At 38.4% G+C, this 12,103-nt stretch overlaps 1 protein-coding gene across 1 annotated transcript in view; it reads left to right on the top strand.

Moving 5' to 3' along the window:
• The first annotated feature begins 360 nt into the window (after positions 1–360).
• Positions 361–12,103, top strand: part of bckdhb (branched chain keto acid dehydrogenase E1 subunit beta) — a 46,989-nt gene continuing 35,246 nt past the window's right edge. The window contains exons 1-6 of the mRNA XM_029505353.1: positions 361–565; positions 1,070–1,147; positions 2,771–2,839; positions 5,716–5,849; positions 7,630–7,785; positions 11,445–11,553. Coding sequence (XP_029361213.1) covers positions 370–565; positions 1,070–1,147; positions 2,771–2,839; positions 5,716–5,849; positions 7,630–7,785; positions 11,445–11,553 — 742 coding nt within the window. The 5' untranslated portion in view covers positions 361–369. The remainder of the gene's footprint in view (positions 566–1,069; positions 1,148–2,770; positions 2,840–5,715; positions 5,850–7,629; positions 7,786–11,444; positions 11,554–12,103) is intronic.

Here is a 12,103-nt window from a genome sequence, read left to right as displayed (position 1 = left end):
CTTTCTGGTATTTATCCATATATGATATACTTTTCTGTGGCAAGCACGGGATAAAAAGTTTCTTGATATCCATCTGCGACTGATATATTTTGCATTTGCAAGCACAACACAGGCACACATTGCTGTATACACTGTTTAAACTACAATATTGAATGGTACTGTGTTGAAATATCACTATACATTACAGTAGTAAGAAGTACTAACTGAAAATCCCATTAATGAGGAGGCCAAATGGAGCTATTAGAAGATAATCTAGGTGTAAATCACGATTCTTGATGTGTTTTCCACTTCAGAGTGACTCCTCTTCATACTAGACGATCCTTAAGCTTTAATTCATCGTGCCCTTCCTATTCAGTTACAACAACAGACATGGCGACGGCTGCACGGTTTCTCCTCCGGAGAGCAAACTCCAAACTTGCCCTCACCGGTGTCGCCACCGGGTCTCACGGCTCTCTCGGGGCCACTCTGCTGAAAGTGTCTCCGATCTTCAGCTCCTGGACTGAGACACAACGAAGACATGCCGCCCACTTTACCTACCACCCTGACCCCGTCCCCACACAGTATGGTGAGTAGCTGACTAGCCGGCCAGCGTTAGCTATTCCGCTGTGGCAGAGAAAGTTTCGGTGGTTTAACACAGGTAGAGACAAGTGAAACCTGTTGTGTTTCAACAGCCATGCGTATCAACCACCTTGATTTAGATAATGGCCATGTTTGGGGAATGCAAGTGCTCAAATGAACATGTTGAATTTCAGCGCAGATAGCTCACAACTGTGATGCTACAGCAACCAGATTTAACCTTACGGCACCTTTTTTTTTTTTTTTTAAATGAGATGTCTCACATGCGTGCACACCCGGAAAGACAGCAGATATTTTAACTGTGTGTTTTCTTCCTTCACTTTAAAAATGATGGCTTTGTGCCATTAACTGAAATGTGGATCACTGCCAAATTTCAATCAAGAGCTTCATTTCCTACAAGAAGTGTCACGGTCACTAATTTCTCTGTGAAATCATAAGACAGTGTTACACATGTCAAGTTATTCAGCTTTTCTTTTTCTGTAAACCTCTTTAGGTCCTACACAGAAGATGAACTTGTTCCAGTCAGTTACAAGTGCCTTGGACAACACACTGGCCAGTGATCCTACTGCAGGTAGAGTGATGCAGCAAGACATTTGTGTATTTTAAAGCCATAAGTAGGACAACAAACATTACTTTGAAATAGACATCCAGGTTTTTGGAGTTGCATCAGCCTATAGTTGGAATGCAATAAGTCAATATTAATAAGAGGAAATCATTTTGTATGTACACATACACCTGTTTGTTAAGGTGTTTAGGGAAACAATATGCTACTAGCAGAAAACTCTAAATTAACCATTTATTGTCCACACTAAGAAAAAAGCAATGGAAAAATATTTCTTTGCATTTTTTTTTATTTCCTTTGGGCAATAATAACAAGAAAAACATTTGAATAGTGCTCAGGGTTAACAGTTTGATGTTGCCAGTTTCAGTAATGTGAAAATTCTAAACTTAAGGTTTTTCCTAATGAGTTCTGGATAAATTAATCCCATTTAATTTACCCATAGACTTTATTATTTACAGTATTGTTTGTAAGTCTTTTCATTTAGTACAAAATATAGTAAAATATTGGAAAATGTCCTCCCTCTTAACCTCACTGGCACCAACTGTCGTGTTTGTTTGGCCAGTAAAAAACTCACAGATACTCTGTTTCCAGTTCATTTAAAACAGAGGAAAGCAGCCAGTTGTTGCATTTCCGGAATATCTCATTTACTAATGATTCTTTGATCTTGCTATAAAAACTCACCATGGCAGATTCAATAAAAATAAATCTGATCTACAAAGAAATAAAATGGGAATCTTTAGAGCAAGATGCTACCTGCTTTTCTTTATTGTGACTGGTGAATGACATTTATCTTCTCCTTCTCACCTCACTGAAGCTGAACACCAGATCAGTTAATGCTAAATGACCAACTGTCTGCTCAAAAATTCCAAAATCACCACAGCTGCTACACATTTTCTTTTCTGCTCTTATTCAGAAGTTTTACTCCATTGCTTTCTACTGCAGAAAGAACAGTTTGCTGACATTAATGGCCTTTTCTTCACTACGCAGAGGGCCTAATGACATATGCCTGTTTCTTTTCTCCCTGACTGAGCATCTGAATAACCCAAAGAGCCTTGACATAAAACTGAAAATATATAAGTGCACTGACTTACAACCGACAAAGTTAAACCCTATCTCAAAACAAATATGTTGAGTAATGGAAACCTGAAAAATGTATAAAGGCCTTTCACAGACATAGATGTGAAAGTACACACAGAATCAACAAAAAGAGCCAATATCTAGTCTTGTCATCCATTTATGTCAGCTAATTTTGGATGATAGTTATAAAATGGAATAATGTAAATGCACACCTTTTTTATAATACTAATGAAAAGAATGCATATACAAACTTCTGGTTTTGCTCACACTCATAGTTTGAAGTCATGAATCTGTTTATCCTGGAGATTGGGAGACTTCAGCAGTAATTCACTATAAATTCCCAAAAACTAAAACAAGCATATTAGATTTTAAAAACTTAAGACTGCCACACATAAAAAAGTCCTCTGCTTATAGTATGCACTTTATATCAATTTTAATGTACAAATAAAAAAAAATACTTTGTATTGTATTTTTATTATTTTATTTATGGTAGACATTTAAAATGTGTGTTGATGAATATGCACTTTCTAAACTGTGTTTCATGTTTGTTTACAGTCATCTTTGGGGAAGATGTTGCCTTTGGTGGGGTGTTTCGATGCACAGTTGGCTTGAGAGACAAGTATGGTAAGATGTTATTCCTCTTTACCCTCCCACGATCATTGTCACCTGCTAAAACTGTCAGCAACCTGTTGTGTCATCTGTGCTACATGGTTTATACACTAGATGGCAGCACAGGACTGTGAGAAAACCACCTTCGGCGCCCAAAGTTTAAATAATTACTGTTCATGTTTCACCAATTGGACCAAAGGGATCCGTTTACACTTTTGGCTATTGTAGCAGGGTAGACTTACAATGATTAAAAAATAAGCTGATATAGTGTGTGAAAGCTCATTGCTTTGAGTCAACTTTTTCCTCAACTGTTATTGATATTTACGCTCAAATCCACCTGGTTGAATAGCTGTCTAAAGAGCTCTAATATTGATCAGTGTGTGATGAGTATATTAGTTTTCATTGTATTGCAATATTCTATTCTATTTTGAAACACAGAAAGTATATATTGTAGTTGCACTGTGCAAAATAGAACAGAATAAGTGCACCAGCTAGGAGTAGCACTCCTAGAGTTAGAAACTATGAAGAGAGATGGCTTCGAACACATTAACACAATCCTAATAGAAACAGATAAAAATAAAGGGCCTTAGTGACAAACTCATGCCTGTCACTGTTTTCTGAATTAATTCTATTAAATATGGGGCCAGTGCTGAATTATATCGGGCAGAAACTGTTGCCTGGAGCCCTGCTCTCTTTTTCACTGACACTGTGCTTTCCCTACACAAGTGAAATGTCAGTGTAGGGAAAGCACAGTGATGGGAATAACAGCGTTACTTATTTTAGCACAGGAAATTTCACTAATTACTGTTGCCATCGTGACAATGCTGTTACCGTTACCAACAATTACATGGTGCGTGTTACTGTAATTGAGCTTATTAAACTGTTGTCACCCCTGGCTCTCTCAGCCATAGGAGGTGGTTTTTGTTTTTGTTTTTTTTTGTTTTGTTTTTTTTTTCGTTGGGAACGATTGCGTGATGATGATTGGCTAAGGTAGAATAAAATTTCCTGGTAAGCTGACCAGAGACAGAGGTGGGCGGTTCTGCACAAATGAACAGAGAACCACACAAACACACAAATGACCGGGCCACATGCAGCAATGGCAAGTTGAGACAATTCACAAATTGGAAATACAGATATTATAATATTTTTCCCGTTGATAATTTATTCTATTAGATGTCCATTTCATTCATTAAAATTTTTTAAATGTATAATATTCAGTGTTTATTATAAATAATTGAATAAAAATATAAAAATAAAAAAATATTAAAAATAAAAAATTTCTAATGCAATGATCACTTTCCCTGGGAGCTTGTTACTTTAAGTATGTTATAACTCATTTACTAAATCTGAGATAACTAGTAGCTATAGCTAATTACGTTAAAAGCAATGTGCTGAACACAGGGAAAGCATATGTTGTTATTAACGCTACCAAAGGTTTTTTTTTCGTCCCGTTGAGCCCTGCCGGTGTGACAGTGAGCCAGCATGAATTGTAACTAGTTGCTCCTGGATATTTTTAAATGTATACATCCGTATACATTTTCAGCAAATCAGAGAAAAAATGGCTAAAATTGTTTCTTTCTTCCTCTAATTTCAGGTCTGGTGTTTAAACATGACATGGAAACTGTACAAGGTCCACTTAATAGTTTTTGTCATCTATCATAAAAAGTGAACAAACTAATTAGATGGTTTCTAGAGTTCATTAAAATTTTTTTCCCTTTCTTCAATGGTGTGGAGCCTCAAATCTGTCCAACAGTAGCTGGCTAGCTGCCTTTTGTTTTCATTGACGTCAGAAGTGTTGACCTTTGGAGGGGGATCATTATTTTCCATCTCATCCTTGTGTACAGTGACGGGTGCAAAGCTGTTTTTATCCCTCTCACTGCTGAAAAGGATGGTGCACATCTCTGCCACCCGCGGCCATTATACAGAACAGAGGTTAATGCAGGATGGACACTATATGAGTGGCTTTTTACAAGGCAGATGCATTCGCCTCAGTGATCCCACTCTGCTGCTGGTTACTGGCTGCTTCTGAGTGCTGTTTCCCTGAAAGCAGCACACATTGACTTTGTATTCCGACCAGCTCTCCCCCTCACTAATGTGTTTGGCCTTTTTCACTGAGAGCAGTGTTGTCAGACAGCATCAACGATTAAAGTTTCCCAAACATGTTGTCTATGTAAAGCTGCACGTTACACTCGTGAATGTGTTGTGTTACTACTCTTTCGTTATAGCTCACTGCTTTGATGACACATACACACACACACACACACACAGTCTGAACAATAAGGTACTACATTTTGATCACTTAAATGTTCATTCTTCTGGGGGTTTTCTGCTCCTTGTGGTTGCTAATTGAACTTTGCGAGCACATAGCAGGGCACATCAGGGCAGAGTTTAACTGCTAAGAAGAAACACACTTCCAGCACAACAAAAAAAGACCAGATTAGCACATACACAACGATGAGAGCAAAAATAACACTCAATCCCAGTTTAGACACTCACTTTTGTGGCTCTCTGCCATAGTACAGGGTGGAGATTGGGAAAATAGTCCTTTTTTTTTTTTCCTCTCTCTCTCTCTAAACTTCATGGGGGTTGTGTGCACATCAGTCTTGGTTAGCTACACCTAAGGACTAGTCATCAGCTTGTCACTTCATTTATTTTAGGACTTGATGGCATTTTAAGTGCATATTCTTTGACATCTCATCACTCAAGTGTGCAACATGGATGCTTCTCTGTTATCAGGGAAAAACACCTTCCCAAGCTGGTTGCCAGTGATCTCACCTATATCATTGAATTCAGTGGGCCACACCTTAGCCCATGGTTTCATTTCTTGACTCCTCCACCATCTTTTTCTTCCTTTTTCTTTTTCTTCCTCCTCTTTTCTACTTTCTTCCCAGGTAAGGACAGAGTCTTTAACACCCCTCTCTGCGAGCAAGGGATTGTGGGATTTGGTATTGGTGTGGCCGTTGCCGGTGCCACAGCCATTGCAGAGATTCAGTTTGCTGACTACATCTTTCCAGCTTTTGACCAGGTAAGGCAGACCTTTTTCAGGTATCAGATGTCTTGGCCTCCCGTGGCAGGAAAAGCACACTGCATTCCATTAGCTGAGTTGGGTCTGCTTATCATCTTCTTATCTTTTTTTTTTTTTTACTTTGAGTTTAAAGTAAGTTTAAATGCCAGCTGTAAAAATAAGACACCAATACATTATCACAGACTGCTATAGCATTGATATTGACCAAGAGGATCCTCCCTTTCAGGAGAAGCCAATTACTCTACTTCATGCATCGGAATTATTTGACTTACACACAGTTTCGCTTAGGAAAAAAAGGAGGCTCAAATGAAAGACTTGACTAATTGAATCCTTGACTGCTTTTTACCCCCTGTTTTGCATTACCCAAAGCATGACAACAGCATCATCGATTAAACAGTAGATGGGGGTATGAAAAAGGTGGAAAAACTTTTTTTGTTTTTTTTAATGATCTAATAATGCATTTTCTTTAAGTACTAAGGGAAATGATATCCCATCTATTTGGTGTGTGGATATAATGCTGGTTTGTTTAATGGCTTTTACTATTCCTAAAACTGCATTTGCTAAGAAAAAGCACGGTAGGGCTAGGCTCTAACTGTGCAAAAGCAGCCTTTAAAATAATTTAAAACAGCTGTCAAGAAAAAAATTCCTGCAGCAGATACCTCTATTTTAATGTTTTATTTTATGTAAACTTACAAATACTGCTTGGAATCATAATTCTACTCCGTGATACTAAGTTCATATGCTTTGCACAAATAGACTTTGTGTTATACTTTCCTGGTTTATAAACAGAAATCATACAACTGTTGCAGTCTCCTGAGCTATGTCCAGTGCAAGCCACTGTTGACCTACATAAATAATCAATGCAATATCACTGAAACTGAAAGTCATAATGCAAACACACCAAATGGAAAATCAGCCTTGGAATCTATTCTAGACATATCTTTGTTTTAAATCCAAGTGATTGAGTATTAATGAGGTAATACCCTGTGCTTCTGCATTTTATAGTTGTTTTTTGTTGTTGTTGTTTTTGTTTTTTAAAAGTGGTGAGACTTCCAAGTAAGAGATGGAAAATTCATTATTCAAAAAATTCCTATGCCTTTTTCTGCCCTGTCAGCCATTAATGTAAGTATTACTATGAATATTATTTTTATATTTTATTTTATTTTTGTTGGACTTCTGTCCTATGTCTGGTTTATGCAGCACGTCCTTTTGCAATAACAGAAGTTACTGAACAGAGAAGACAGACCTCAAAATATGCATTGTCTCATATTATACAGTCAAGCTCAGAAAAATCTGTTGAACAAAAGAAACCCATTTACCTGCTTTGAAGCTTTCCAGGGGAAGATTAATGTTTCATTAATGGACTGAGAAGGGCAATGGGCAGTGCTACTGTTTTAACATGCGCACTTGTTGACACTAGTGTCATTCTGTGTGTTCTTCCACAAGATGAATGCAAGGGCAATGTAAAACAGAATATGCAATAATGGAGCTGGTTTCTAACCGACTCCTGCTGTGCTGCAGCGATACGGCAGATTTAATCTGGTGTTGGTCCTTTTTCCATATGTGATCGCACTTTATAAAACCGAACAGGAGTCTCCTTTTTTTCCCCCCAGTGTTTTTGCTAAATAATTCCACTTGACAAGTGGTTAGACTAGGGTTCACTCGTAAACCTCGCTGTGTTATGTTCCTTTTTTTTATTCTTAAAGTTACTTTCTTGTTGCATAAATTGTGTGGTCCACAAGTGGAGATTTATCTTCTTATAATTTATCTTCTTTTCCAGATAGTCAATGAAGCAGCCAAGTACCGCTACCGTTCTGGCAACTTGTTCGACTGTGGCAACCTCACTATTCGGGCTCCATGGGGCTGTGTCGGTCACGGATCACTTTATCACTCTCAGAGCCCAGAGGCCTTCTTCGCCCACTGCCCTGGCCTCAAGGTCAGCAATTTTATATATTTATATTTATATTATATTAATATATATATATATATATATATAGCACCTCCTTTCTCGGTTTGTGAAATGTTAGTTTCACATCTTGTCCCGGTACATGTTCAAAAAGGATTCTGGAAGAACATTGCAGTTCTGAAAATGGGCCAGTTACATCATTGCAGGCCAACTTTACAGTCATTGGTTATATTCATGCTAATACAACCATAATGAAAAAATAAAGTACAGAAAAACTGCAATGCATACAAATTAATTTATCAATGTGGCAACAAGTAAAACATGTCAGCAGGCTGAACACCAGATAATTAGAATTTTGACATACAAACACAAAAGTTATTGAATAGCGCTAGCGCAAAAAGGCTGTTATAATTATAATGGAATGTTTATCAGATACAAGAGACACCAGACATATGTGGAATCTATAAATCAATTAAATTGGTCTCTAGTTTTACAAGTCTTCTCCAAAGAACTAGCTCAACAGCAGTAAATTCACAGGCACCTAAAGCTTCTTAGTTTTGATATAGACCAACCCTTGTCCCAAGAAATGCCATAGTGAATCTAAATCTCAACACTCTAGAAATTAGACAAAGGAGTTTGGTTAGAAAACCAAGAAGGTAATTACTGTCTCATCAGAAAGCAATAAAACGGCCATCAGATGAAATGATTATTATATTATTGTGATGTTCAACAAAAATCAACGAAAATCCAAGTAAATGACACTTGGGTCACATTGACATAAAATGAACGATCATTGTGTTTAAGTGTGTAAATCTTAAAACGTCAGCTTGAAATTTGAGTGGGTGAAGGGTGAAGTGAACTTTCACAAAACAACCACATAAGACCGTTGCCTCCAGGGCTGTCATTTTTCTTTTCAAAAACTCATCTTTTCAGATGAGTTTGAACTAGCACAACACATATTGAAACTACTTGAAATACAACCTCTAACAACTGTTAGAGACACCAGTACAAAATAATAATCAAATAGTAATCATAATTCTTGTATAACAAGTTTTCTTGCATAGTTCAAAGGGTGATTATTGGATGCACAAATTTTAGATCTGACAAGGTAAGAGATGAGTCCTCTTGTTTTCAATTTTGTTCAAAAGTGATATTAACACCTGTCTCAGGTCAGTCAACAACAAGTGACCAGCTTCAAATACAGCTATGAATGCACCAAACACCCATCAGGGACCCATTGCTCTGATTGCTCAGACTACATACAGAGGATGTAAGGGCTCCAACCCTTGTTTGAGCACTGTGAACAGAAATGTGTCTTGGGCCACAGTGAATAACTGCCTACTCAACTTTATTTTATTTTTTCCAAAGGCTGGAACCTGATTTTGATGTAGAGCTGTGAGGAGAATCTATATTCACTCAACCCTGCTTTCTCAAACACAGCACACACATTGACAACAAATCTGTCAAATTGGCCAAAAACAATTCAAATGGGTTTATTTGCTTAAAAAGCAGGGAAGTGATATTCAACGACAGGTGGTCTCTCAAGGCGACTCTAGAGATGCATTTCAAAGAGTGGAGATAACTGACATGTTTAAAGCTGACTGCTTCTGATCAACAAAGGAATATCTTTGCGCCAAGTCCGAACAGATCCACACTTGTCATTTAAAATTTAGGTACATGTCCTTCAAAAACATCCTAATTTTTTATGCCAACTGTCATAAATAACTCTTGAAGACAAACTGCTTCATATTTACTTTGGTTTGGTTATGATCTCTGTTGCATGGATTTGCAAGCATCTTGCAAACTACTTCGCACAGTCTAATGCACTTTTTCCTCACTTGTTTAAATTAGAATTTGGAATAAAAACAACACTGGTTGTGTTAAATGTCAGTGAAACCAATGGCTATGAATACACAGCAGGCTTTTCATCGTGAGGCAATCGCTGGTCATAATTTTGAATACATCATGCAAAATACGATGGGACATTGTACCTGGCCCACTTTTACCCTACCCTGCGCTATCTGTGGGCCAGCAGCACCACTATCTCTTTTCTTCTTCCCTCAAGACACCACCTGGAGTACTTGGCCATATTGCTCGCTGGTCAAGAGAGTTGGATGACTACAACACTTCTTCAGGTGGGTACTCCAGGGGTGGTTACTCCTTATGAGGTCCTCTCCAGAGACTTCATCCACTAATCTGTTTGGATCAGCATCTCCTTCCCACTCTTCTTATCATTGAGGACTGTCTTGTACCACTTCTCGAAGCTCTTAACCAGCCTCTTCTGAATTGTTGGAATTATTTAATCTTTGATCCTAAAACAAACTCTTGGACCTGCCCCTTCTTCAGTACCAATATTCTGGACTTTTATGGTTTAAATTCCATTCTTGCCCAGTCAGCAAGTTCCATCGTCCCTCAGGTACCGATTTTTGTTGTAATAGTGAGATCATCCACGAATGCTCTAATCACTACCTGCTGGATGCCACTTGACAGCGCTACACCCTGGCAAAGCTTTTCTGCTGATTAAATGTTGCAGAAAACAGGATCACTAAGATCGTACAGCCTGTGACGATACCTACTTATAGTCTCTGCCAGTCAATGGTGAAATTTCCGCAGGTGAACCGCATGTTGAAGTTCTCAAAATAGCACTACGGAAGCTTCTGGAATCGCTTAGGGACATGTTAAGTCTTCAGTGTTATGCCTATGGGACAATACCATCTTCCAAATCCAACCAGAGGACTGTCAGGTTGCCATTCTTCCTCTTTGAGGATCTTGGTGATCATAGTGGTATGCACGAGACACCCTGGTACCCCTGGAACTCCACCCCTTTGAACCAATGCATCCATGTACCCATTGTCTAAAAGTGTTTAGCCTCTTTGCCAGGATCCTGAGAAAGACTTTACCTTCAACATTGAGGAGCGAGATGGAACGGGATTGCTTGATCTAACATTGTCTAAAAATCTAAATGATTTGTCACATTCAAAAATGCAGAAAAACAATATTTTTGGCCTTTGCAAACAGAAATGATGTACCTATTTATTTCTTTATTGTATTTGGTTATCAGATTACCTAAGACACTTGTTAATGCCAGGTCTAAACAGGACCAATGAAGAAATCAAAGGAAGGCGTGTGAGCAAAGTGACTGTCTGACACAGAAAGTGGTCAAAGGGAACGAGTCCAAGTAAAAATGTTAGTTATAAAATCCACCCATGCTTGTTTTGTTTTCTTGTTGGGTTTTTTTTTCCCTCTTAAACTGAGCGTACCTCTAATCATTTTGAAAGTTTCTCATACTTGTCAGAATGGGAATGACTGCGTTGTTTACTGCCATAGTTCATCCACTGTGAGCAACTACTGTTGAGCGCAACAAACATGTTGTCTCTCAGCAAAGTTCACCGTGATAAATATTGATTGGTGTGCATAGTATCAACACGTTCAGGTCCATGTGAGGTCCAGAGTTGACATGATACTCAGTGTTTGTGCTAAATACCATTCAGAGGTTTACTCTTTAGTCATCTTGTACATTTACAATACTGGAGGGGTGAAAACAATGTCTGCGGCACAAGAGTTTCTTGTTGGTTTTGTTTCATATCACGTATGTAACAATACCTCTATCTGTAAATCCCACCATGATACTGATTCCTCTGCATTATGGATATTGAAACTACAGGAATTTTGTGTTTTGTGCTCCTCAGGTTGTAATACCGCGTGGTCCTGTACAGGCCAAGGGGCTACTGCTATCCTGCATTGCTGACAACAATCCCTGCATATTCTTTGAACCCAAGATCCTGTACAGAGCAGCAGGTATGATGGTGTGAGAATTAGAGGTCCACATGTTCTTGAGCCTTTTTATCTTTTGTTCATCTGTTCATTTGTGCCTCTTAATGTTCAGCATTGTGATTTGCTGGCCCATGATCTGCTTGCCTGATGTCCTTATTGAATGCAAATGTTCTGCCTTTTAGAGGCGCTAGACAAGACAAACAATATGCCGGACTGCAAACAATGTGAGTTACACCAGCAGGATCACAAGTGTGAAGCAGACTGTCTAAATGGCCTGTGAAGTGTTGACAGTGCTGTACTGAACCCCTCCTCCTTTTCTTTATAGTGTGGAGGGAGCAGTGCTCAGGCTTGCATGGTTAAACTAAGGCGTATGAACAGGCTGCCATGCAAAAACATCCAAAATAAATAAGTCAGCAATAAACTATTAACAGCTGGCTGTAGCTTTTGCAAAACTTGGCTTCATGATAATTTAATATCCCTGATTGAGACAGCAGGGGGGTCTTGAAGACAATGCTGTGAGAATAGAAGATGGAGCCGAAACAAACCAACCTCAGAGAATCTCAGGTTTTGTTAG

The sequence above is a fragment of the Echeneis naucrates genome, chromosome 6 (assembly GCF_900963305.1).
Source record: "Echeneis naucrates chromosome 6, fEcheNa1.1, whole genome shotgun sequence".
Lineage (NCBI taxonomy): Eukaryota > Metazoa > Chordata > Actinopteri > Carangiformes > Echeneidae > Echeneis > Echeneis naucrates.
The sequence above is the reverse complement of the archived record's forward strand: the minus strand, read 5'-3'. Positions and strand labels throughout refer to the sequence as shown.